The sequence below is a fragment of the Mixophyes fleayi genome, chromosome 1 (genome assembly GCF_038048845.1).
Source record: "Mixophyes fleayi isolate aMixFle1 chromosome 1, aMixFle1.hap1, whole genome shotgun sequence".
NCBI classification, from domain to species: Eukaryota; Metazoa; Chordata; class Amphibia; order Anura; family Limnodynastidae; genus Mixophyes; species Mixophyes fleayi.
Genome location: NC_134402.1, coordinates 325,318,021 through 325,345,005, shown reverse-complemented (window position 1 = coordinate 325,345,005; position 26,985 = coordinate 325,318,021). Strand labels below are relative to the sequence as shown.

General features: G+C 41.5%; 1 protein-coding gene across 1 annotated transcript in view; it reads right to left on the bottom strand.

Moving 5' to 3' along the window:
- The window catches only part of ANKRD13A (ankyrin repeat domain 13A), a 42,032-nt gene extending 25,695 nt beyond the window's left edge, over nt 1-16,337 (bottom strand). The window contains exons 1-5 of the mRNA XM_075214401.1: nt 15,292-16,337; nt 11,976-12,108; nt 7,809-7,933; nt 1,259-1,304; nt 837-980 (exon numbers count right to left, since the gene is read on the bottom strand). Of these exons, the coding sequence (XP_075070502.1) occupies nt 837-980; nt 1,259-1,304; nt 7,809-7,933; nt 11,976-12,108; nt 15,292-15,387 (544 nt within the window). The 5' untranslated portion in view covers nt 15,388-16,337. The remainder of the gene's footprint in view (nt 1-836; nt 981-1,258; nt 1,305-7,808; nt 7,934-11,975; nt 12,109-15,291) is intronic.
- Nucleotides 16,338-26,985: the final 10,648 nt, after the last annotated feature.

Genomic DNA, 26,985 nt, shown 5'->3' with positions numbered 1-26,985 from the left:
GTGTAAGAGCAGAGATGCGGACGGCACCTTCAACAGCATGTGGTCCAGACAGGGTATCATCGTAAGCCCTTGGGAGTGCAGGATTCCTGCCAATACCGACATCACTGTGATGAACACCCTCGGGGAGTTAGCCAGGCTGAAGGGCAGGGCCCTGAATTGAAACTAATGTTTCTGTACCACAAAGTGGAGGAGACGCAGCAGTCCCTCCCAGATGGGAACATGTAAGTCGGTATCCTTGTTGTCGATGGAAGCAATGAATTCTCCCTGTTCCATGCCTGAAATCACTGCTCACCCCTACGCATGGACACAGAGGGAAAGAAACAGACAGGCTATTCACTCGCTGGGTTTTTACATGTTCCCTGCGCTGACACCTTTTAAAAGGAGAATAAGGTAGAAAATAAAAACGTGAATATCTATATCTTATCTACAGTACAGGCAGGAGCCCATACAAACATGCCCTCTCTCCTAGGCACTTAACAAAAACTGAGGTTTGTTAAGCAGCCAGAGAGGAGGGACATAGTAGGGGGAGGAGTGTGTATTAAACAAGTATAAGTGCCTAAACTCCTAGTCCACCTACTATATCCCAATGTCTCGCAGTGTTCCCCATGGTAGGAAAGAGAAAGTGTACCCACGTGCCTTAGAGATACTTGTTTTGATGCAGTTAAGCATAAATTTGTCCATTTTCATGTTATTTGGCCATTTGGAGCATGTTGTACATAAGTCTATTCCTGATATTAAATTGGATTGGCGTACAGAACCCTACATTTGAGCCCATACAGAAATGTTTTTATTTAGGAAAACCTTGTAAGAAATGGGAAGAATGGTTTACATCTCACCTTCTTCTTTAAATATAAAACTATGCTTCCCTCGGATCCAGCTCATGTTCTCAAACCCTAGCAAGGTGGCATCAACTCGAAGCTTGGCACCACTTTTCCATATCCGACAGACATCACTGGGACACACCCTGGACAACAAAGGAACTGCAAGAGATTGAGCAAAGTGTGTTTATATTGCTTACACTTAAAAACATGAGAGTGGCTTCTTGGGGTAGTTATATAAAGGAAGCAGAAAGCACATTTCAGACACAATACTACATCAATTGTGACGTTAAGTACAAGAGGCTGAATGGTAAGGCCTGCTCATACAAACACATTAGGTAATTATTGGATTATATAGTCTTTTTCTATAATAAAAGTACATCTTCTAGAACTTCAATTTTATATTTATATCACTGGGTAAAAATAAGGTTTCAGCTTACCCCAGCTTGTAAACTCCCACTTCATTTCCACATAAAAATCAGAGGCCTATTGGAAGGGGAAAGACAAACAAATAAGAGTATAAGTGCCAGATTACAGTTCTAAATCGCTTCAAATATTTAAGAAATTAAAAAATATATCATATGCATGGAAGGCACACAAAAGGATAAAATTAGTGAAATCAAACCATAGACTGTACCTAAGGGGAATTCAATTAACCATCAGGTGCAGCCGGACAATATGGTAACAAATCGCCACTCCTTTTCTCCTCACATCTCTATGGGACGTGAGAGTGAATGAGCAGAGTTTTGAGAAAAAACATTGAAGCGATGTGTCTCCGCGGACTGTATCTGAGACATCGCGGCACCTCACGGTTTATTGAATTCTGCCCTTAGACTGTAAAACAGAGACTATTAAACATAATTCCGACAGCAAGATATTATGGATTTTCATACACAGCTAAATTAATCTACAAGTCTAAGGGCTAGATTTACTAAGCTGCGGTTTGAAAAAGTGGGGATGTTGCCTATAGCAACCAATCAGATTCTAGCTATCATTTTGTAGAATGTACTAAATAAATGAAAGCTAGAATCTGATTGGTTGCTATAGGCAACATCCCCACTTTTACAAACCCGCAGCTTAGTAAATCTAGCCCCAAGTGTGTAGTTACAACACCCAGTGCTCTAGATAATAACAGGTAGGCTGCCAAATTACCCTTAGAGCTCATCGCACTCATATCACACAAGGTGCAACCACTCTATGGCGCAGTTGAATAAATTACACTGGATATATGACTGCAGCTACCAGAGATGGGACAACAATGATTTAATTTGCTATGTGGTGCTGTTGGGGTAAGAGAGAGTAGGGACTAGAACATTAAAGTATTAGTACTGCAGAGTAATAAATTCAGCAGCTGTAATGAATACACTTATACCTGTAATTGCTAAAAGTTGTTGATCTAATGCAGCAGATCACTACTAATGCTGATTATTCCGCTGGCTAATGTAGCAATACATATTTATCACTGTGAGAATTTCTGTGTCCTTGGTCCTGCAAGATTGGACGATCGCTCATGGTTTCAGCACCTTCTTTCAATATATCCTTGATTGCTCTATTAGTAAACATTACATTTTCATGTATCATATTGAAAAAGGGGTGGAGCTGCTGAACTGGTACTTTGGGGCATATTCAATTGGCCGCATTACTGTCAAAAGTAACGCGGCCTGCGCACTATTACCGTTATTACGGTAATAGTACGCATTATTACGGTACCTTTAACTAATGCTTTCTGCTTGCAGCTCGTGGAGCTGCGAGCTGAAATCTGGGTTAGAATTACCGTAATACTTTTAAGGTTGCGTTAATCTTGCGAGTAACGTGGCTAATTGAATATGCCCCTTTGAGTAGTCCTAGCATCTACCCAAAGTCAGCACGGTGGCTAAGTGGTTAGCACTTCTGCCTCACAGCACTGGAGTCACGAGTTCAATTCCCAACCATGGCCTTCTGTGTGGAGTTTGTATGTTCTCCCCGGGTTTGCATGCGTTTCCTCCCACACACCAAAAACATACTAGTAGGTTAATTGGCTGCTATCAAAATTGACACTATTCTTTCTTTCTCTGTCAGTGTGTGTATGTTAGGGCATTTAGACTGTAAGCTCCAATGGGGCAGGGACTGATGTGAATAAGCTCTCTGTACAGTGCTGCAGAATCGGTGACGCTATATAAATAAATGGTGATGATGATGGTGAGATAAATGAGGAAAATAGGCATGCTTGAGCCACACAAGTTCCATGGAACAAGCTGACTTATGCATCTGTGGGTCTAAATATTCAATCCACCATTCCCCCAGCATACAGTGCTTCTGTCTCCCTATCCTTAATACAGTGTGATGATATTATTACTGCTGCTGTATTAGTAATAGCAATGATGAATTAACCATCCATAAAACGTGTCTGCTATTTGGACTTTTGGCCAAAAATATAACAAAGACCTCTAGTAAGGGATAGGGGAGGATGAAATCTGCAGAGAAAAAAAAATGTAGCTGCAAGGATTGCTTTTGATAACAATCTATGCAAATTAAAGTAAGAAAAAAAAAATAATTTCACACTACTATCAGCACAAGCACCTGCAATTTGACCCTCCACTACAGGCATGTTGTTTTCATACTCAATATTTATCATGCATCATAATATTTAGCATGTGTGCCCAGAACTGTATAAAAGACCAACAGAACCCCATGTAAAAGGTGTACCTTACTGTATTCCATCTGAGATTCTTCAGGTTAACATCACTGCCTCACAGCAGTACAATAAACACTTCAATATCTAAAGATCCTGCCAGATTCCTGCAAAACACCTAGATCTGCTGAAATCCTGGGACCCTACAGAAAGGAGCTACAGTTACCCCCCACCCCACGCTGACCCACTCTTGGTCTGTGTTGAATCTCCAGTGCCCAGAGTCAAGCTCTGTCTGCCACCATACCATCCTGATCCTAAGAAACAGTCAGGAGGAATCAGCAAAGAAGTACTGCAGTAGCTACACACAACACCCAGAAGGAAGGAAGACAATTCAGTTTCAAGTGCAGGTGAAGGAGCCTGATGGCTGCAGGAAGACAGGGTGGCAGAATAAGACAATCATCAAACAAGAATATTTTTGATATATGTGTAGAGGTGTGTGTATGGGCAGTATTGGAAATATGTTTACTCTTCTCACAATAGTCATCTTAAATCTGATGGTAATGGGGAACTACAGGTAGTCTAGAGTGGACAGTGGGTGGGATATTCGGGGTAGTGAATATCTATCTCTAATGTACTAACTAATCTAATTTAAGGTAAAGGAGCAGTTTGTTTTTTTTTGTTTTTTAAGGTAATGATGACAAGATGTCTTCAGAGATCAGAAAGAAGGCTTAAAGGGAGACAGTATACTCACATACATTAAACATGCAATGATGCACGGAGCTCACTATAGGGGATGTAGTAAGCTACATGTAAATAACTTCAGTTCTATCAACGTCCCAAACTTAAGATATACTTGTGAATCTTAAATATGCCCCTTCAAATTAGAGCTGGGATTTAAATTTATAGCGCCCCTTTAGTGGTAGTTTAAAAACCACCCTCAGCCACACTCCCAGACCCAGAAACAGACAAGGTGGTGGAGTAGGCATTCTACTTCCTCCAAGCTGTACCTTCCAAGTCATACCCTCTGAACCCTCCCTCTCATTCTCTTCCTTTGAAGTCCACACTATCCGTCTATTTTATCATCTCCACCTTCGTGTTGCTGTCATTTATCGTCCCCCAGGTACAGTTTCCCTATTCCGTGACAACTTTGCGGCCCTGGCTCACTTATTTCCCATCCTTTGACCTGCCTACACTCATACTAGGAAATTTCAACATTCCCATTGATAATCCCACTGTCTCTTCTGTAACTAAACTTCTTTCACTTATTTCCTCCTTTTGGTTTGGACCTCATCTCCCACCCACTGTGATGGGCACTCCCTTGACCTTGTCTTCTCCCACTACTGCTCCATCTCTAGTTTCTCCAATTTAGCCTTCTCACTCCCAGACCACAATCTCCTTTCCTTCAGCCTCACCTTACCTCATGCCCTTCTCTCTGCACCCAAATCTACACGTACACAACAAAACCCAAGTACTCTTAACCCAATCCCCTTCTCATTTTCACTAAAACAACTATTTTCTCCAATGACTGCATTGTGCTGTCCTAATCAGGCTGCCACTTTCTATAACAAAACACTCGCTTCAGCCCTAGACAGTGCGGCTCCAGCTACAACATATAGGGCTAGATTTACTAAGCTGCGGGTTTGAAAAAGTGGGGATGTTGCCTGTAGCAACCAATCAGATTCTAGCTGTCATTTTGTAGAAAGCACTAAATAAATGAAAGCTAGAATCTGATTGGTTGCTATAGGCAACATCCCCACTTTTTCAAACCCGCAGCTTAGCAAATCTAGCCCATAGTCTCCGACGATCCAAACCCCAGCCATTCACACCAAACAGACCCGCCAATTGCAAAAGTGCTCCTGGACTGCAGAGCACCACTGGAGGAAATCTTGTTCCTATCCCGATGTCCTCAACTATAAATTCATCCTTTCATCTTACAGCACTGCCATTTCCATTGGCAAACAAACATTCTTCAAATCTCTAATATCCACCCAGTCTTCTAACCCACGTCGCCTCTTTGCTACCTTCAACTCACTTCTCTGCCCACCTGCACCTCCTCCCTCACTGTCCATGATTTTGCCTATTTCAAAAACAAATTTGACAAGATATTTCCTCGTGCCAAATTCCACTCACTCCACCCACTCTACCTACACTCCCCAATCCACCCTTAATTCATTCTCTCCAGTAACTGAAGACGAAGTTTCTGCACTCATCTCATCCTATATAACCTGTCCCCACAACCTTCTTCCCTCCCAATTTCTCCACTACATGCCCACCTCTAACTCACCTCTTCAACCTGTCTCTCTCCACTGGCACATTTCCATCCTCCTTTAAACATGAGCTCGTCTCACCAATTCTAAAGAAAGAAACCATCTCCCAATTCAGCCTGTCTCTCCAACTACCGCCCTATTTCTCTCCTCCCCTTTGCCTCCAAACTACTAGCGATTAGTGTACAAACACCTGTCTCACTTTCTCTCCTCTCATCCCATTCTCGACTCTCTGCAAATCAGGCTTGCGCCCCAACATTCCACTGAAACTGCCCTCACAAAAGTGACCAATGAACTACTTACTGCAAAATCTAAAGGTCATTTCTCCATATTCATTCTCCTGGACCTCTCTGCTGCTTTTGAAACTGTTGATCACCCTCTTCTCCTACACACCCTTCACTCCATTGGCCTTCGTGACACAGTGCTTTCCTGGTTCACTTCCTACCTATTGAACTGCTTCTTTAGTGTTTCTACCTCTGGCTCATCCTCCCCTCCACTCCCACTATCTGTTGGGGTCCCACAAGGATCTGTTCTTGGCCCTTTACTTCTTTCATTATATACCTCTTCTCTTAGGGCACTAATTCACTCATTCGGCCTCCAAAACCACCTCAATGCTGATGACACTCAAATCTATCTCTCTTCCCCTGACCTCTCTCCTTCTTCTGTACTATCTCATGTAACCAACTGTCTTTCTGTTATCTCCACAAGTATGTCAGAACCAACCTAAAGCTCAACATGTCCAAAACAGAGCTGATTATTTTCCCTCCTGCCAGAGTCACCACTTGCCCTCAAATCTCCCTCACTGTTAATAACACCACAATTTCCTCAATCTCCCAAGCCTGCTGCCTTGGTGTCGCACTTGACTCCACCCTCTGCTTTATTCCTCACATTCAGGCTCTCTCCCAGTCCCGTCAACTCCACCTTAAAAACATTGCCAGAATACGCCCTTTTCTTAATCAGTATGCAAGACTAATTTTCCTCTATCACCGCTCCACATCTGCTGCACCACTTTGCAAATCCCTACACTGGCTCCCTGTGTTCTCCAGAATCAAATTCAAGTTACTCACCCTTACCTACAAAGCCCTCAACAACAACACCCCTGCATACATCTCAAATCTCATATGAAAATACTCTCCCTCCCACCCTCTCAGATCTACCTCTGACCTGCGCCTTGTCTCGTCTCTGGTAACCACTCACACCTACAAGACTTACCCTGTGCTGCTCCCCACTTACGGAATTCTCTACCTGGCTCAATCAGACTTTCCCACAGTATCAAATCTTTAGACGCTCTTTGAAAACCCATCTCTTTTTTAGAGGTGACCTTATGCCCAATAACACTATTCACTCTAATGCACCCTCACACCTGTCCCAATCTCCACTCTGAGCCACACTGGCTCCTCTTGTTTCAAGTGTGTCCTCTTCCACTTAGAATTTAAGCTCTCTAATAAGCAGGGTCCTTCATGCCCTTTGTTTTTATGTCTGCGTTTATTTTGTCTACCTTGTATGTCCCTGTTTTATGTATGTACTTTTTTCCCTACTGTGCAACGCTGCGGAGCACTGTGGCGCCTTACAAATCTATGATAATAATAATAATAAAAAAGCAAGAAGAAACTAGCCTGGACATTAGTGTGCATAAAAAAAACCACATATATGCATTACACAAGGAGCCCACACTGAAATTCAAACCGATTTCTCTAACAGGTCTGTCAGCATTCTTGTTATGCAGTTGGAGTGGTAGCTACTAAGCTTCCTTCTCGAATACTTTTATTCTGTCATGTGATACAAGTCAGCTAGTAAAAAAAAAAAGGAAGACACTAATCGTGCAAGGCTAAAACAAGGGTAAAACATGTTTCATGACTGTCAACACAGTTTATCAAAAGTAGGCTACAGAACAATATTACTTTATGAAAATAGAGCCATACATAAACAATATGCCTGCCAAAAGTATATGATAGTTTAAGCAAAGATGTTTGGCGTATTCTGGTTGAAAAACAAAAAAGTAGCCAAATAAGAGGAAATAAAAAATTTGCAGCAGTAATTCAAGCCTGAGAATGGCAAAATGAAAAAAAGGTACACACTTAAGTCCTATAAGTTTCAAGAATAAGGTTCATTCACCTCCAGTGTCTTCTTAAGTAGTTCAGGTACTCCTCCTAATGCCGTGGATGCCTTGTGAAACTCTCGATACTGCAGGACCATCTGAACCAACTCTGGGTCCCCAGTACTGACTGCTTCATGCAGAACTGTAACACAAAAATAAATGCATAAATTAGAATGATATAGACTATTTATAAGCTGAAAATAAATGGCGACATATTTAACAAGTTAGGTGAATTTAATTTCACGTAGAAGTGTGTTAAATAGCAATTCAATATTTAAATAAGTGCTGCCAGGGAGTCGATGGGAAAAGTTGCCTAGACAGTGAACTCCCATCAACCTATTTAGCTTTAGGTCAGTGCACACTTTTTTTTGTCCCTCAACCTGGGGATAAAATAGTATGAGACATGCCTTAAGGTGAACCAAATAGACTTCTCAAAGATGGTTAGACAATATTTCAAGAGGCTTCAAGAATCAGGCCTAGCCATGCAGACAGTTTCCCCGCCTCAACCTGATCATCTTCCCCATTGCCAAGGAAGGGGGATCAGCTCCTGGCCAGCAGCAGATATATCCAGCACTTAGAATGCCAACTCTCAAAATCAACATTTACCATGGAAATACATAAAGAAGTCACAGATTTGAAAGTTCAGGTCACCTCTTTGGGAACCTGAACAGATGTTCTAGAGATACATATAGATAAGATGGTAACATGCCAATCAGATGCAGATTGAGATCTCAACTAGCTCCATATCGAAAAAATATGAAGACCTCAATAATAGGGATAAGAGAAACAATAGGTGAATTACCGAAATAATAGTGCAAACTAAGTTGAATAACTTCTTTAGAAGCTTTATATGTACCTGGTTACTGACCTCTCACACCCCCAGTTAGTCACAGACAGATCACTTATGACAAAACGTACGTGACCTGGACACTGCACCAAATTTTGTGGCTCTTGCACCACTATACAAGCAAAAACACACTGTTAGTTGCAACTAGAAACCTAGTAGTGACAAATCTTTGAACACCAGCTTTACCTGTACCAAGATCTGCTTCCTATTTCCATATCATTACCTATAGAAGACCACTGTAGTTATTAAACTGCTGAGAGTGGCCGGGTAAATTATTGCGAGAAATTCTCCTTCCCTCTAATGGTGCTTAAAGACTGTAAAATCGTCATTATATCCTGTCCAGAAATAGGTCTGGGTCCACTCTGTAGTCTGAAGATGGTGGAATTGGCATTCTCTGATTCACACACCCAGCTCGGCAGCAAAGATGGGAAAACCTGCTCTCCCTCTTAAGGTCCAGCAATTCAAATCAGAGGATCACTGGCATCGCTCTGGGCAATGACGGAAACTCAACGGCAATTGTTGATAAACTGCAGGGTGGCATTTTCTTTTTTTAATGTACAGGCTGTCTGCAGCTATTAAATTATGGGCCATTCAGAGTCATTATTTGGATTACTTTTTAGATTATGCTTTGACTTTTATCTCTCATGATTACGGATTTCTTAGAGGATAGTATACTGGTCACATCCTCCTAGTACAAAGAAATGGGTAGACCTAGCGCAATCAGCCGGCACCCTGAACTCTGCATTGGGGTTACCTAAAAGGGGACACCCCCCTCAGATTTACATCAATTCAATTGTCACTCATTTAATGTTTCAGCTAAAACCATAAAACGTTGTTAGCTATTACCCCTCTGATCTCCATCATCATCTGTACTTAATAGACAAGTCCCTCATGGTAGATCCTCTGAATGTTTTAATTGGTGGGCGAAAAAAGGCTCAACTAAAAGCTTAGACTTCTGTCTAAGTGTTTCAGCACAAATAAATTGCTGCCCCAACCATAAAGGAAATGTGTGCGTTATTCCCAAATTGCTCACTCCCATAAAAATAGCCAACCAAAAATATGATTTTTATACTTGGGTTTAATCTTGGTGCAGAGCCTGTATCAGATCATCCCCAAACACCCCCACCCCCCAGTCAGAAGGAATATCTTCTGGAGCTGCCTAGGTCCTTGTAGATCTAAAGGAAATCTGGGAAGGACCTCCCACCATGGTACAGGCAAGCTGAGCAAGCACAGCAATATATATAGCGAGAGACCTAGCCCAGGCAGGTTCCGCAATGTTGGTACCACAGCCCCCAGGCGCACACGTTATCCGATCCTCAGGCTGGCAAGCCGCATCTGACTGTCCAGAAGGCAATTGGATTTGTATCCAGACACAGAAGTAACCCCAACCATAGCAATGAGGGTCTCATCTCATCAGACATGATAGACACAGAGGGAAGAAAAAACACTGCACAGCAAAAACACCACACAATCAGACACGATAGTGAACTTGCAACATAGCCCCAGATCCCAGCCAATCTGAGGGATTAACCACTCAGAAAAGCAACCCACTGACCTGGTACTTTACATAAAAAGAACAGAGAAAGGGAGTGCTGGAGCTCCAAAGATGGCTTATGGCATGCTACACTCTGTAGCGAAAGCCTGCTGTTCCTCTAATGCACAGTGATAGTCATGGCTACCTTCTGCAGCCGCTGCACTGAACCACTGGTCACAAACTGCGATGGAGTGACCGGTTCTGGAGTCTTCCAGGACTGGGAGTATGCACTCCTTCTGGCACCTCTGATCCCCTGCTCCACAAGATTAACACAGATGTCCATGATATGCCCTGCCACTGTCTCCTGACCACAGCTGCGTATCGAACACAAAAGGAGCCCTAGTAGCTCACAGTGGAGATTGGACCAGTAGAAGGGGTGTACTAGTGTAAGTAGGAGATGGGTTTTCAGAGAACATTTAAAGATTTCAGGGCTGTGGGAGAGTTCAACCATGTGTGGTAGGGAACTCCACAAGTGGATAGTGGCCAGGAATAAGTCTTGGAGGAGGGAGTGAGAGGTGATTATCAAAGATGAGAAGAGGTGCACATTAAAAGGCAGATTTAAGAGGGCATTATGGAGAGTTGAGATGAAGTTTGATATGTATGAAGGGGTTTTATTCTTGATCCGACTATGTAGGTGGGCGAAAGGAATTTCCGTTCCAATCTGCAGGATATGGAGAACCAGAGATGATGGGAAAATGGATAAACGTTTGGTTAAGAAAATGTCATATTCTAGAAATATTTTGATTCTGGAGGCAACAGGACTACGAGAAAGGCTGGATGTGGGGAATTAAACACTGCAGAGTCATGGGTAACACAAAGAAAGTGGGCTTGGGAGACCAAGGAAATGATAGTATTGAGGAAGAAGATGATGAATTCTTGTTTTGGACATGTTGAGCTTTAAGTAGGGGATGCACTGGAACAGCCATATGAAAACAGCAGACAGAGAGTTGGCCACATAAGATAGTAGAGCAAAGGGGAGGAGAGGTAAATTTGGGTGTTGTCACTGTAGAGGTGGTACTGGAGGCTGAATAAGCTACTAAGTTCACCAAGAGAAGCAGAGGACGAGAAAAGCAGACGGCTGAGAACAGTGCCCTGTGGAACCACAACAGATAATTGGAGTTAAGGGGCAACTGTACCAAAGATAGATGGCCACTACGGCTCCTTTGTAATGGGGAAAGTGGTCAGAAAAATCATTACACCATGCTGCATATTGCACAATTTTTAAGGTAGGCAGATTTTACAGTAGTGGATCTCCCCAAATCATGGTAACTAGTGCCTGCTGTGGTCAGCATAAGTTGGTTGTTTTTTTTAGTATACCTGGCAAAAATAAAAAAAAAGTCAACAGTGTGTCCTCTGTACTAACAATCAACCATCCCTAGTGAGGACAGAGGCTCTTCCTAGCTACCCTGGTGGCTGTGATGACTAGAGGAACACATGGGTTCTTAGAGGTGGCAAATTTCATTTATAATGGCCAAGGGGTCCTTATGCCCATGTTAGACCCTGCCCAAAACTAAGATTGGCTGGAATTTGCAACAAATCAGTTCCATTGGGAGACATTGCAAACTATGTTTTTTGTATTTGATTATCTTGGACTAAGACCTAAAAGAAAAAAAAAAAAGAATCCCTGCAGAGCGGCAAAAAGTCAAATGTCACAGAGCACAAGATGATTAGTTAGTACAGGATATGTTTTAAATAAATATTATTTTGGGTAACAGGATTTTTGTCTCCTCTTTGCCTGTTACTATGTACAATATTTGTACAACAAAATCCTGCACCATAATAAAATAAATTAACCAGATTTACCAGTCCATCCATCCCGATTTTCTTTTGTGACATCTGCCTTGTGCCTTAGAAGAACTCTAGCAGATTCTAGATGTCCTAAGGAAACCGCAAGGTGCAATGAGGTCCTGCCCCGAGGATCCAGCTCTTCAATATCCTGTGGCGAGAAACAATTCAGCATGTAATATAGTTTATCAGGTTAGCATTTTCCATTAGTGTCAGGCAAGACCTCACAACTTTCATAACCATACCACCTAAATCATAGGAAATATATTAAAAAAAATGTATTTAATTTAAAATCAAAAGTGGTCTCCAAAAAAAAAAAAAAAAAACATTTTTTTTTTTTCTAAAGGAACTGCTTGACAAAGTCAAATAAATATCCCAACACCTTGCACAATTAAACTGTCCACATGGGCCTGTAACATTGGCATTTGTAAATGATGAAAAATTAAATGAGGAAGCAACATGGCTACTGTAACATAAGCGAATGCAGGTATGTTATTATGTTATCTATTGTCTGGAATAGTTGGGAGTTAAGATAAGGTGTTTTTCTATAGTTAGAGGCACCCTACTTAAATTACATTCAACTATTTCTCCTGCCTTTTCCCATGGTACGCCTGGTATTCCGGTCCCTCTTCATTATATGGTTTAGCAGTGCATGTATTCATTACATTAACACCAAGCAGCAGCTTTTACCATTTCTAAAAAAAGAAAAAAATATATTTTGTTTTTCTGAAGTTCCTGGCTACACTACTAAGAAAACAGAGAGAAGGAGAATATGCAGAATATTTGGGAAATTGTTATTACTTCTACGCATTCAGTGTGGCAAAAGTGGTTGATATTATGCTTTTTGCTGTTGAGCCACTTTTATGTGTAGGGACGTCAGTCCAAGTAAGCCGTATATGCAAAAGTTGTAGGAACTACCTGTTATACATTATTTTCAATTTTCTGTTAAAGAATAACTGGGCATTGGCCAGGGTTGTAAAGAAACCTTTGCCAAGTACAACTAAACTGGTGATTACTTGTGGTTAATCCAGAACAATTAAATACTTTAGAGTAGTAAGAGTATTACAATAAGTAGGAATATTACTGGTAGATTATACAGACGATTTAAGAAAATCGTTTGATTAAAAGTCAGTATAGTATGCACAGTTATATAAAGTTAGCCAATAATTTTTGCCCAAGAGGCATGCTTTGGCCATACTAGGTGCCGGCACGGTTGCAACGGGAAAAATCTTTCCCATCGGGATATGACCTATGCAAGAAAGAAATAACAGCACATCATTAACGAAGCTCATAATGGGATTGAAACCCTGTATACCAAGATATTTCCTCAAGTCACATACAACACACTTTACCCCCCCTTTACTACACTCAACAATCCAAACAGTTTTTTTTCCACTAATAACCAAGAAAGAAGACACTGCACTCCTCTCATCATCTGACCGACCCTATTCACTCCATGTCCCCTTCTAGCTCACCTCATTCTCCAAATTACTTCAATGACATGTGTACAACCACCCATCTCCTTTTCACTCCCCTCTACAACGGACTTCTGCCCCCAGCATTCCACTGAGATCAATGATCTACTTACCGCAAAGTCTACAAGTCACTTCATACTCATCCTTTGGACCTCCGACTGATTTCAACATGATTGATCACCCTCTTATACTGTACACCCTTCACTATATTGACGGTTCTTTCCTGGGTCACTTCTTACCTACTGAACTGCCCCACCACTGTCTCTCCCCTCCATTCCCACTAGATTTGGAGTCCTACAATGCTCTGTTCTTGACCCTCTGCTGTTCTCACTGTACATATCTTCTCTTGGGAAACTAATTCACTCATTTAGCCTCCAGTACTACATCTATGTTGACAGACACCCAAATCTACCTCTCCCCTTCTGTACTATCAAATGTAAGCAGCTGTTGCTTCGCTTTTCACATAGATGTCCAAAATAGAGCTTATCGTTTTCCCTCCTCCCCTCAAAATCCCCTTCCAAACATCCAACCTCTCTTCCAGACCGGTTGTCATTTTCACCTGTGAACTATTGCTAGAATATGTCATTTTCTTACCCAAGAAGCAATCAAAACACTTATCAATTCTATCATCTCCCTCCTTAACTATTGCAACCACTGCCTATCTGGCAATCCTTTCCCCTTCTATCCCCAGTTTAATCCATGTCAAACACAGCGGAAAGACAGATCATCTCTTGAGGTTCCATATCTACCATACCACCTCTCTCAACCTACAACATTTCTGAACACCCAGTTATGGAACTCCCTGCCATGTCCATTCAGACTCTCCCACAGCCTTTAAACACTCTCTGAAAACCAATATCTTTAGTAGAGCTTACCCTACAACCACCTATACTACTCACACTGTTACACCATCACTATTGTCTCAATCACCACTCTGAGCCCACTCACTCCTCTTGTCTCAGCTGTGCCCTTTAGTCATTTAATTTTAAGCTATCTCATGAGCAATGCCCTACCTACCCTTTATTTTCATGTCTGCATTTAATTTGTGTACCTTGTATGTTCCTGTTTTATGTACTGTATGCCCTGCCTCAATATCACTAATACTGAAACCTGCCCTCAACACCAGACTGGGCGAAACCATGGACAGCATGAAATAAAAAAATAATAAAAAGAAGGAGAAACTTAATTATCCTCTATCTGAAACGGTGTCCATTGAGTTAAAATTATTTGGTGTCCTAAACTTCAGGATTACCAAAATAATAATTCTGTAAAACAAAACAAGTCATACAGCACTGCAATCAGAAACTGCATTCCTTGGTCTTTGCTAGCCGGATTCTAGATTTTAAGCCATAGTATGCCTTTGAGGACACTTGTTTTATGACGTCAATGGGGTTTCTAAAAACAAAATGATGCCACTTAAATTTTTGCTGATATTCTGTTATGGTACCCAATATGTTGGTTTTATCAATGGCTCTGAATTGAAAAGTTTCATACGAAAAAAATTGTATTAAAAATGTGCAATTAAAGACACAATTGGGGGGTGTCGGTAAAACAAAAAAAAAAAATAGAACAATGTTAATCAAGAAAATAAAATGTTTTCTATGTACACATTTGCAGCCCTATTTTGTATTCATAGATACGACGAGCAAAGACAAATACATTTGCTTTGTCACAAAATCACAGTGTGTGTGTGTGTATATATATATATATATATATATATATATATATATATATATATATATATATATATAGCATTAGGGAAGGATACCCTTTGGACAGGTACAATAGATGTGTCAATGTGTCTATACTAGATACTAAGAAGGTAATGCAGATAAAACAGACAAATAGGATGCTCTTACCTTCCCCTCCAGCTCCCTCTCCAGTGAACGGAAGTCATTATTCCAGACGAGTGCATGCAAGGGGTACTTGGCTTGGGGCTCTTCTTCGGAGCTCATCCTACGGGGTGGGCTGAGATCTTGGGCCTGGCTCGGTGTCTCCCCTCAGATCACACCCCCAGCTCGGGCCGCCCCGGGGATACCGGACTCTCCAATACAACTTTTCAAAACAGGGAAGCGACGGGAGGCTCACAAGTGACAGCTGGAGGGGGAACACTACAGCACGGACATGACTCTACAGCACGACCGGAGCCGCCGGCGCTGGAGACACCGCTAGCGGGATACAGACATGCGGACACATATGGGCACCACACCCCACCGGCTGCCGCTCTCTATGCGACCCCGCACACTAGCGCAGCAGCTGGGTGTCCCCCATGGGATGGGTTGCAGATGGTGCAAACCGGGGGATGGACGCAGCCATTGTCACAGTTCAGGGGAGGCGCTGTTATTTGGGCGTGAATAAAAAGCGGAACATTGCAGGAATCGGATCTATTTCGGGCGACTACAAATAAGAGCGACCCCTGCTGGTCGTTTCCTGATTATAACGCAGGGCAAGTTTGTTTCAGTAGCTGCTGCTAGGGACTTTCCAATTCCCCCGTATCGGCAAGCAGCTGCCTACCCACTTACAGCAAAGAGATAAGCCTAATTATGGCGATAGGGGGCGCTGTGCCAGGTCACGTTTCGGCATTGATCTGGATCCTCATGATACATAGCTGTCATTTTATTCCAGAAAATCCAATGATCACTATTCATAAGAGAGAAGGGTATGTGGTAAGACTATTAAGTAGAACTACAATGGTAGGAGTCCTGGCACTGTGCCGTGGCCGCCTACATTGTGAAGGTGTTATCCGAGTTCACATTAGGGTAAACCTGTTTGTGGAGTCAGGGAAGCAGCGCGTTCGGGAACGCACGTTATAGCTGCCAGGCGCCCGCTGAGGAGCAGGAAGACAAAGAATTTTGAGCAACCTTTTGCGTTCCAAATTCTGCGCTTCACGCTAGAACCTTGTGCGGCCGGAGGAATACAGTGACATAATGCCGCTGTGGTGGGAGGATCGGTGCGCCCACACGCGTATCTCAGGTTGTGCTGCATATGTCAAGTGGCCAGTGACAACCAATCGGCAGATAGCTTTGACAAATGTAATGTGAATGACACAATGGAAGCAGATGTCAGATTTTGGTTGCCAGTTTCCCAGACTGTGGGTGACTGTGCTGTTGTTTGGCTCAATCTTTAATATCCTGAAATGTGAAGCCGAGTTTCATTGTTATTAACAATAACACAAATACGATTACATATATGGCATGTACAAATCGCCATACATTGAGGGGCTTAAGATATAAATAATGTACAATCACTTTAAACAAAAGGCAATTATGGCCCTGTACAAATTTACTTGAAACCTAAGATGTGTTGGGAATTGAATTTGAGCAGAGTAACAATTGTAACTGCTGGTGGGGAAAGTGTGTGTGGTTATTTTAAGGCAGAATCATATTTTCAGCCACCAACATTAAAGCAGCCATTAGCAAATGGCATTATAGTGTAGTTACTGGTGGTGTGATGATCAGGAGTTCAGAGAATTGCAAGTATAAAGAGCCATGGCCAGACGTGTCAGATTATGGTGGTGTGACCCCCATGGCTCCGGTCCATCCTCCTTTCCTCAACTTTATCTGAGCCAGATCAATTATGCAGCTAAATAAATTATCTGCATAAATAAATTGATTCCCTAAAACATCAAAACTATAACATCAATGTAATGTTGGGAGTATATTCACTTAACTTAAATATAGATCTATAGGGGCATACTCAATTAGCTTTCCCTTTCGCGGTAACGCGCGTTACCGTTAAAAGTGCGCAGTATTGACGGTAATACGGTACCGCAATAATGTGGATTTTCCTTCGCAACTCTATTGGATGCGCACGAAAATACACGTTATTGTGGTTCCGTGGATTGCATTCGTAGCCTGTTCCAGCACGTTACCGCGGACCAGAAACCTAATTGAATCACCCATAGAATTTAAAGACAGAAAATATATTGTAGGTCTACACTTTGTGTGTGTGTGTGTTTTTTGAAAGAGGATTATTGAGGGTGGGTCAATTCTCTTTGATTTTTTATTTCTTGGTATTTTCGAAGTCTAAGGCTAGGTACACACTGGTGGTTTTTTGGCCGGATAATTGGCTGATCACCTGATAAACGACCGCTGGTCACATATCGCGTGTGTGTATAATCACACGTAGAACAACAATCTTTCCAAGTCCCCATTGTCATTTAGTTGGTCGTACTGTTTAATAATCTCGTTCCAATAACCTTCCGATCATGTAGTTTGTATGCACACATGATCACGATCTCCATAATGTTGACAGAGTCATTGGGGTAAATATATCAAGCTGCATGTTTGAAAAAATGAAGATTTTGCCTATAGCAACCAATCAGATTCTAGTTATCATTTATTTAGTACATTCTACAAAATGACAGCTAGAATCTAATTGGTTGCTATAGGCAACATCTCCGCTTTTTCAAACCCGCAGTTTAGTAAATATGCCCCATGGTCTTTTCTGCCGATGCTGGCAATGAACATGTCCCAGTGACTAAATGTAGGGAGTGCTGTAAGGTCATGCGGAAGACATTTTTTGCGCTGCATTCCAGAGGTAATCTGTTATTAAATGGCAGTGAAACTACATTAGTGAACACCGATATCGGACTGCCCGTAAAAAAATAGACCCCCTATAACTCCACAACATCGCCATTTATTCTGTATTTTTCTGTATTTTTGTGTCCCAAATGCATTATTTTATATCTTGATTTATTAAATTTAAGATTCAAAACTTTAGTCCATTCTATTTAAGTCACTACACATTTGTTTTAGCCCTTCTGGGTATTATCCCTCTTACAAAAAGATATACCTCTCCTTGTAGACCACAAGTGACAAGTTAAATGTTTTTCGTTCATTTAAATGTGATTCCTGGGTTAAAGCTACATCTGCTTTAGAAAACCAATTAGAGCATAAGTATAGCATTTTAATAGCATGTACCCCCGCTTAGGAGGTGTGGTCATCCTGTGAAGGGGGCATGACTATGCCATTCAGTGTGAAACTACAGATTAACAACTGCGGTTGTAGAATGGTGATACACATACATTACAGACAGCTATAGATAATGTGTAAACAATATGATTTTATTTTTTCCACTGATTTATATAGACTGGATATAGCATTACCTAGAACGGTAGATGCGGTAGTTATATATCTAAAAACAGAAAATGAATAATATAAAGGGACAGCAGTGGTTTAAACTGCTGTTCTCCTAGGTAATCTGTGGAGAAATGGTAACGATTTATGGGGTGACTGAGACATAATAAATACGAGACAATATAAATTCTGACTGTAAACTAAAAATCTCACAGTGCAAATGCAAATAGATACAGATTGGACAATCCTTATCTCCAGAATGTTGCACGATATACAAATGTCAGACAGATATTGCATTGCACTACTCCATACATGCTTACAAAAACAATGATATTACAGTAAAACCTTCTTCTTTTTCCAAACTACTGATGCTTTTAAAACTACTAATAATCTTGAAATGTTTAACATTGAGGAGTTGAAAACAAGTGTCAGTAATCCGGAAATTAGTTATTGTCCTCTATAATACAAAATGTATGCATGCAAGCACAACACTTAACATTCTATTATAATCACTGCTATAACATGCTGTATGCTAAGTGGGAAGCACTTCTGCATTTTTAGGGTTCCTGATGAAATTTTGACTGCAAAAAATATTCAAGTTGAGAGTTCAATGTCCAAGAAGAACACAGTGGACCTCAGCACAGAGGAAGGGAGTCCCAGGAATGGATCCTCAACAATTTAGGTAAGGCTGGTGGAATTGTTTTTTTTTTTACAAATAATTTTAGAAAGATGGAATTAGTCTTTAAGCTCCGTTCATCCATGACATCATGAAAAGGAGCTTGGCGCAAAGGATGCTTCCAGAATTAAAATGCAGCTTTAACCAATATACTGTTACGATTCTCAGGAGATTTCTGTCAGTCAATGTTAGCACTGGCCTTCCCAAGACACGGAGTCTAACGAACACCCAGGTCTTCACCAAGAAGGATGGATTTTGCTGCCGGAGGTCCGCAGGTCACGCCCCTTAGGTTAGCCCACTGACGTGATATGTGACAGATGGTTGGTAAGAGGCCAAGGCTCGACCAAGGAGAGCAGACTCTGTAGCCATAGTGTAGTACAGTGAGGCAAAGCAGGAGCCAGTTAGCTGAAGTGGTACAGCACACTCAGAATATGCTGTAATCAGTGGAACACCGGGTCGGATACACTGAAGAAACACCGCACACAGGGGTTGGATACACTGAAGCAAAGACGGCAGAGTAATCAGTATGGATAGCCGGGTCAGATACACTTGAGCACAAACAGCAGAGTGGTCGATATGGATAGCCGGGTCGGATGCACTGGAGCACAGACAGCAGAATGGTCAGTATGGATAGCCAGGTTGGATACACTGGAGCACAAACAGCAGAGTGGTCGATATGGATAGCTAGGCTCAAAGCCTTCCAGTCCCCCTCCTAACCGACCTCCTTCCAACCTCCCACCTCCCGCCCTCCCTATCCTGCCCTCCTCCTGCCTCCCTCCTCGTCATTCTCCTCTCCCCCCTCTCTGCGTTCTACCCCTTTCCTCCTCCTACCCTTGTGTCTCTGTCCGTCCTACCCTCCCCTTAGATTGTACGCTCCTTTGAGCAGGGCCTCCTCTCCTCCTGTTCTCCACCACCTTAACTCTGCTCTCCAGCTCCTTGTCTCCTCCGTGAGGTCCTCCTGCCCTTCTGCCCCTCTAGCTACACCGCTGGGGTCTCTCACCTCTCATCTAGCTGTACATTGAGCTTCCGAGTTACTGTGCTTTTTGTTAACTGTTCCGTGCTGTCTCTCCCTGTATCGTGTTTCTGTCTGTCCCTGTACGGCGCTACGGATACCTAGTGGCGCCTTATAAATAAAAATTAATAATAATTAATAAAAAAAATAGGTTGGATGCACAGGCAGCAGAGTGGATGTCCAGAAGCAGAGGTCTAACAAGCCAAGAGGTCATACACAGGGAAACGCCAGACAGCACAAGGGTACACAGGGAGAGCCAGACACCAAGTGACAAAGCTGCAGTGTCAAAGTGAGCTTTATATACTCTGCAGATTGTATATGCCGCCTCCCAGCCACGATCATGTACCCGCCTGAACCAGGAAGAGTTAAGCTCTACAGAGAGGCAGAGACATCAGCAGCGCAGGAGTGTGGAGCAGGTAAGTTTTGTGACATATACAATAACGGAAGTGCTACGCTTTCTCTGGCAAGTACCAAACTTCTTTTTATCAAGCTGGCCACATGCTGTAATATCACACCCGATATAAGGCAATAGCCCAATATTGCTGTGTGTGTGGCCCGAAATCTACCATAAAATTGCACCATAATGATCCCATGGAATTCAATTAGACAATTATTGGGCGTGTTGGTAAATGTGGTCTGAAGATAAGAACAAATGACTACTTCATGCGGAAATCAATTTGCCCACTTTTCTCACTTGATTTGTTTCGAAAAGCAGAGTAGACATCAATGTGGGGAGTTCACAAGGGAAGGAAAACACATTTTGCTGATTCGTTTCAAATAAGTGAAGAGGGAGAGTGGATTTCATTTTGGAATAATTAATCAATGCTGATCCTACTAGACCCATCATGGAAAATAAATTGAATTAAAATGCATCCCCAAAGTGTGCATTAGTTTTCATGTGTTTTACCCATTTTCTCAGTGCATATGCGTGAACCAGTACTTAAAGTGTGTTTTATTTTGGCCATTTCAAATGTTGCCAGATATGCACAAATGTACCTATGTGTCCTTCTTCAAACTCGTAGACTAGGCTACTTCCCAATGTAGTCTACCTATAAGCATTAGTGATTATGAGAACAGGAACAAGCAACAACAATTCAACAGTTACTCTGAAAACAAAGCTACAGGCAGTACACAGCATTATTACTGTGTATGTAATGCAAGATTGTTACTATAAAACTACAGTAACTCAGCTTTACCTATTTTAAAACATCCATTAATTCGTCATATAATCATATGTATAATTATAATGCATTCAGTTGACCTTTTCTGTAACCAGAAAAAACTGTAGATCATGTACCAGGGAAATACTTGAAAACAATAAGTGATTCTCAATCTATTTCTTCCTGGTAAAACATGTTATAAATAAGTAAATTAAATAATATAAACCTCTTTTGAGCATGCGTGGAACTGGCACATTAACAGAAGAGACCTCCGTACTTCCCTTATGAAAGCAGAGCACGGGGAGTGTCGAGAAGGAATGGGGGTCTTCGAGGGGAGGGCCTGGCAATGCCCCGTACTCACAGCCTCTACACTCACAATAGTAACTGCTGCCATTCCTACCCCACTAGCCAATCAGGAGGAGGCGAAGTGATACTAAGGCACTAAATGGTACATGACATACCAGGTGATGCAACGATCAGCCAGCTGTTAAAGACAGGGAACCTGCACACACCTGCGGACCCCACTACCCTACAGAAAAAAAAAGGAATGTGAACAGAGAGGAGATAAGAAATAGAGACAGTTATTACATATTTAAACGAGCAGAACATACGTAAAAGTACAAGGGAAACAAAGAGGGTAAGGGAAGGGATAAAAAAGTGGATTACTTCTAGAAAACTAACAGCACACATCCTCACAGCCGCCAAATCCCTTATAGCCCTTAATTGGAAACGCAGCTCCCCTCCATCTCTATCTACTCTCAAAAAGCAAATATGGCATGTGGCAGCCATGGAAGAGATTACTTATTATTTACACTATAGAGGTCACACTTTCAACCAAGTGTGGGCTCCTTGGCAGTTCGCAGAGCGTTCGTTCCCCTCTGACCCTTAACGACCTCGCCTTGACCCATGTGCGGCGATCAGGACTCTGCTCCTGTTATGTTATCTTCTGATACTCTAACATATACATTTTACCTTCTTCTCGACCACACCCTTGCTTTAGTCTTTGTGGTCTCCCCCCCCCCCCCCTCCTCCCTTTTCCCTCTAATTCTCCTTCACCCCTCCTCCCCATTCTACCTTTTGTATTATTGGTTCATATACGTAAACATAAGCAAATAAAATAAAATGTAAATATGGTCAATTTATGTTTCCAGTTCTCGAAGGGCGTCTTCACTGGATACTCCTACAATGTCAGTAACCTACTGTGTATACATTGTAATCATTTTACCTCATATTGTACATGTTTTCTATTTGACCGTCCAAATTAAAGAAGAAAAAAAAAAAAGTGGATTACTTTCTGAAAAGAGAAGAATAAGGTAACAGAGCATAAGAGTGTACAGAGAACAGAGAAAATGATTGATTTGACTTGTAAGTTCTGAGGTGAATTGTGACAGGAATATACTGGTTGGTTTAAAATGAAACAGGAATAACTAGAGTGAGAAGGGAGAGTATAGTAAGGTAAATGTGGAACCTACATGCTGATAAATATGAAGTAGTAAATGTAATAGAAAATAGAATAGATTAGGGTAGGGACAGTTATACTACAAAGCTGCAGGAACAACACTACAGAGAAAGCACTTGAGAGGCAAAGCTGCAGGAGCGATGCTTCCGTGGGCGCAAGGACCACATTCACCACTAACTTTCTTCTTGCAGAATCTCATCGTTGGTGGTAGTTGTGGCGGGGACAACTAAAGGAAGACCATAGATAATTTCCTCACACCCAGTAGGCTTCTGCTGCCAGATATGGGATCTCTGTAAAATACATTATAAAACTACTACTTTAACTTCACCCCACTCTGGGTTAACTTTGAGTTTACACCATGTCCATCTTACTCTCATTTCTCACACTGGTCCTTCAGGGGTATTCAAAAAATGTTTTATTGCCTGAATAGGGGCAATTGTTCCTCACTGGAGATTCTGCAACAAAAAATTGGCAAGTCCTTTGCACACCTAAAAGTCAGACATTATGTCTCTACCTTCCCAAAGACCCATACTGCCAGACCCTTGACACAACTTGAGCCACACTGTTTCCATGGGCCCCTCTCAAAAGGTATGATTTCATCACTCTATAATGCGTTGATAATTTCAAAACAGCCTATTATCCCAAAACACAAAAGTAGTTGGGTCTGATCTCTGCAGACCACCCGATGAGGACATGTGGTCTACAATCAGGGAAAGAGTGTCAAAATCGTCAATCTCAACTTGCATTAAGGAAATGTTTTTTTGTTTTTTTTTACCATAGATGGTATATAATTCTTACTAGACCCCAAAGGATATTTGGCACCACTTCCCCATTGGGTTGGAGAGGTTGTGGTGAACTAGGTTACACATTTGGTGGTCCTGCCCTTTTATCCAAAATAACCCTTACACCTATCACAAAAGACCCTTTGTCCTTTCTTCTGGCTTTACCAATAGAAGGCTTGGGCAACCTCTCAGATAAATTGGCCACACACATTCTTAATGCAGCTAGGTGCCTGGTGGCACATCACTGGAAAAGACTAGATCCTCACTTCAATACAGTAGGATGACAATAAAATATGGCACCTTGCATCCATGGAGAAAATTTCTGCCTATTTAAACAAGACTCATAACTTCACTCCAATTTGGAGCCTTTGGTATTATTACAATCTCCCCAAAAAAAACTCTTCAATTGGACTTTGGCAAATGGCACGTGTTTGCTTTGACAATTACTTAATAATCTGTGTTGACATTATTCAAAATTAACTTTTCCACCCTAGGTTCACCGGATTATGGATTTAGCCTCAGTTTCCTCTTCCATCCTTGATACCCTTCCCACACACCCATTAACCCTCATTTTAGCACACAGGCATATACGTAAGTTACCCATACATACTATTATTACCTAAATGCACTACACCCTCACACAATTTCTTGTCTTGAAGTGGTATACGGTTTTATATCCAATTACGATTATGGTCTTTCTATATGTACACCCGATTGCCTGTCATTTGTTGTAATTTAAAACTTAAAAACCAAAACTAAGTCTTTAAAAAAAAACAAAAGAAAAAAGCAGTTCTTCTAACTCACTTCTACAATGGTAAAAACTTTATCTAAGGGTTCAACACTTAAATCAATACTGAGAAGGCTTAGGTTCTATACACCTAATCAACAAATGGTTACATTCAATGAAGAACATTGACCATTAAAAGTGATTAATGAGCCTAAGCCATTTAAAGGTTTCGTAAACAAATATTGATTAGATCTTTAAATATATATGTTTAAGAAGAAACAGCACTTGTAATCTTCAGTGAAAGAGATTAGTGCAAAGTTTGAAGAAATAGAAATGTTTATTTAAATGATAGATTTTTCCTGACATTTTTATAAATAACAATTGTTAGATTGAAACTAAAGTTATCCATTCGTCCCTAACGCCTGTAATAAATATATTCCCTTTAAAGTAGGGGTGTATAACCTTTTTGGGTCCAAGGGTCAAATTGAGAGACAGTACTCATTTGAAGGGGCTGCATTAAAGCAACACTGGTTTAAACATGTCAAATACGTAGAATTAGGTACAGGAAAACAGGAGCCACTTTGTAGTTATGCCATGCCTCAGTTATGCCATATCTTTCAACTCTGTTCAAAAAGTGAAGCAGTGGTGCAGCACCAGAGGGGGCGCTCAGTGGATGTGGTCATGTCACATAGGGAGAAAGCCATGCCCCTCCCCTCAGCCTCCCTAACCTCTTTAGTAACATACCCCCCCTTACCACTATAGTAACATAACCTCTGTAATAGCACATCCCTCCCCATGTCTGTAGTAACAACCCCGCCCCATCACATCTATATTAAAATTGGGAGGAGTAATACTGCAAACATTTTGAAACATAGGGAGGAACACAAATCTGCAAAGACTGGAATAGGTATAAGAGTCTGTGGAGCATGTTCACTTTTATCCGTCCTATCTGTGAAATATAATTGTGGCTCCAATTATCCATGACAATCTGGGTAGTAGTTGTGCGAATATAGCATGGAACAATTGGTGGTAATGTCGGGTGACCAAGATATTTGATTGTACTTTGGTGCCATTTGAAGGAAAATTCTTGTTCCAGGATAACTTTTGTTGAATCGAGACATAAAAGTCTAAGACATCATTTTTTGGAGGATTGATTTTATATCCTGAGTGAAGGCCACATACTTCGATCTCTTTAAAAAGAATGGAGAGCGATGAAGCCGGCTCAGCTGTCAAGAGGAAAATGTTGTCTGCAGAGAGGGTCGATTTTATGTTCCGTTTTACCCATGCTAATACCTGCAATTCTTTGGTTAGAAAATAAAATTTTGTTAAGGTCTCAATCTGTAGCTCAAACATCAGTGGGGGGAGGGGACAGACTTGTCTCATGCCATTGGAAATATCAGATGGGGATGATGTTACTACATTGGCCATTACCTTGCTTTGGGAGCACAATATAAGGCTGAAATTCCTTCCAGTCAAATCCCATAGACATGGAAGACCAAGATATCTGTTTGGGATGAATCAAAGAGGGAAGAAGAGGATTCAAACTATTCATTAGTTTTTTACCATAGTCTTTAAGAACAACATTTAATAATGATATTGGTTCATAACTTGAACATAGACAGGGGGTTTCGTCCTGGTTTGGGCATCACCACAATATTGGCTAGGGTAGCTGACAGGTGGCCCACTCTAAGATCTTGTGTCAGAGACGGGTTGTGGAGTTCTCTTTTTATAGTCTTGGTTAATATATTAATTTCTTTTATATTTAGCTGCAATTTGACTCCCTTAAAATTATGTGGAATTTAGGGCACTGCTACAAGTGTGGGGAGTTTGCTTCTTGAGTGTTGTTATTGTGTTAAAGCAAGGCTTTTGTGCCCTTATATCATCTGCACAGGAGCTTTGCCCTTGTCTTTCTTGCAGGGGGAACAGGATATTTTACAGAGGTGGGAAGTTCCACCAATATTATCTTCAAGTTCCATTTTGTTACTTGCCAATTTGCGGAATCTGTAGTTTATTTATGAAGCTGGGAATACAATAGTCAATTTATTCTTGGGACCAAATTCTATCGGCAAAATATGCGGTGAAATGCTGAATGATGTGTTTCACAGAATCGTTTTGAAAATGTTTCTAATGTTCACAGCAAATCAGGAGCTGTCTCTCATTTTAAGTACTGTGTTTGAAGGGAGGGCACCAGAGGTTTTCAAGGGGTAGGAACCTCAGGGCAACACCGCCCCCCGATATCGTCAGGGTATTGCAGGGCCCATTGGGACCTATCGCACCATCTAGATCCATTAAAAAGAAAAACAGTGAAGGTAACAAATAAGATGTGATATAAATAGTGCCGTGTAGATACAGCCCTAGCCTAATGGTTGGGCTATTTTAAAAATGGCCCCACCTTGCCAGAGGGCCACGACGAAAGGAGGCAATTATGTAAAAGAAAGTGGTCTGAATGTGCAGAATTGCCTTAAAAATCATGTGCCAGTGCATTTGTGACTTGCTGGCACCCCCAGGTTGCCACTTTGGAGGCACATCTTGTCTTGGGCTTTCTCAGTAGCTACCGGTCTCCTGATAAGAGGACCAAGGAACAGATTTTCTTTTTACTGAAAGCCAGGGATCTGTTCTTTCATGCCTCAAGTGCATAAAAAGTTCAAAACTAAAAAAG